This window comes from Gymnoscopelus microlampas (genome assembly GCF_963454915.1).
Source record: "Gymnoscopelus microlampas genome assembly, chromosome: 9".
Classification (NCBI taxonomy): domain Eukaryota; kingdom Metazoa; phylum Chordata; class Actinopteri; order Myctophiformes; family Myctophidae; genus Gymnoscopelus; species Gymnoscopelus microlampas.
In genome coordinates, this window is record NC_139946.1 from 58,009,186 (window position 1) to 58,010,076 (window position 891).

General features: G+C 47.0%; 1 protein-coding gene across 1 annotated transcript in view; it reads right to left on the bottom strand.

Annotated features, from left to right (window-relative positions):
• Window positions 1-573: 573 nt before the first annotated feature.
• LOC311051692 (kelch domain-containing protein 3-like) overlaps window positions 574-891 on the bottom strand; it is a gene marked incomplete at both ends in the record, with an annotated part of 1,320 nt that continues 1,002 nt past the window's right edge. Inside the window, one exon of the mRNA XM_084066282.1 lies at window positions 574-891. This exon is cut by the window's right edge and continues 1,002 nt beyond it. Within this exon, the coding sequence (XP_083922408.1) occupies window positions 574-891 (318 nt within the window).

Below are 891 nucleotides of genomic sequence, written 5' to 3' on the forward strand. Positions count from 1 at the left end.
CCTCAAATATGACAATAAAAGAAAAAGAAAAAAACAACACATTTAAAAAAAAAAAACACAGGTCTCCACCTGTGCATCGTTTACCTGTCTGTCCTGTTCCATACCTGTCTGTCCTGTTCCACACCTGTCTGTCCTGTTCCACACCTGTCTGTCCTGTTCCACACCTGTCTGTCCTGTTCCACACCTGTCTGTCCTGTTCCACACCTGTCTGTCCTGTTCCACACCTGTCTGTCCTGTTCCACACCCGTCTGTCCTGTTCCACACCCGTCTGTCCTGTTCCACACCCGTCTGTCCTGTTCCATACCTGTCTGTCCTGTTCCACACCCGTCTGTCCTGTTCCATACCTGTCTGTCCTGTTCCACACCTGTCTGTCCTGTTCCATACCTGTCTGTCCTGTTCCACACCTGTGTGTTGCTGTTTACTTCCTGTATGTTGCTGTTTACTTCCTGTATGTTGATGTTTACTTCCTGTATGTTGCTGTTTACTTCCTGTATGTTGCTGTTTACTTCCTGTGTGTTGCTGTTTACTTCCTGTATGTTGCTGTTTACTTCCTGCATGTATATTTGCTGTTTATCACTGATCACATTCCTGTGTTCTGCTTTCCATCCCGTCTGAATGTTGGATCAGTTCTTCTGTTCCGTTGGGTGGAACGTGTTCTCTGCCGGTATTATCTTTTCTTCTTCTGCTGCTGTTGGCGGTCATGGCCGTCAGTTCCCAGCTGAGGTCATGTGGGAGATCAGAATGCTCCAGACCACACTGAATGACCTCTAGCTTACATAACGTCTTCAGACTAGGACTTAGGTCCAATATGTACAGGTCATCAGACACCTCAGGGTCTTCTTCATCTTCTAGACCTTCCACATCCACTGGAACGGATCTGGATCTGTATCG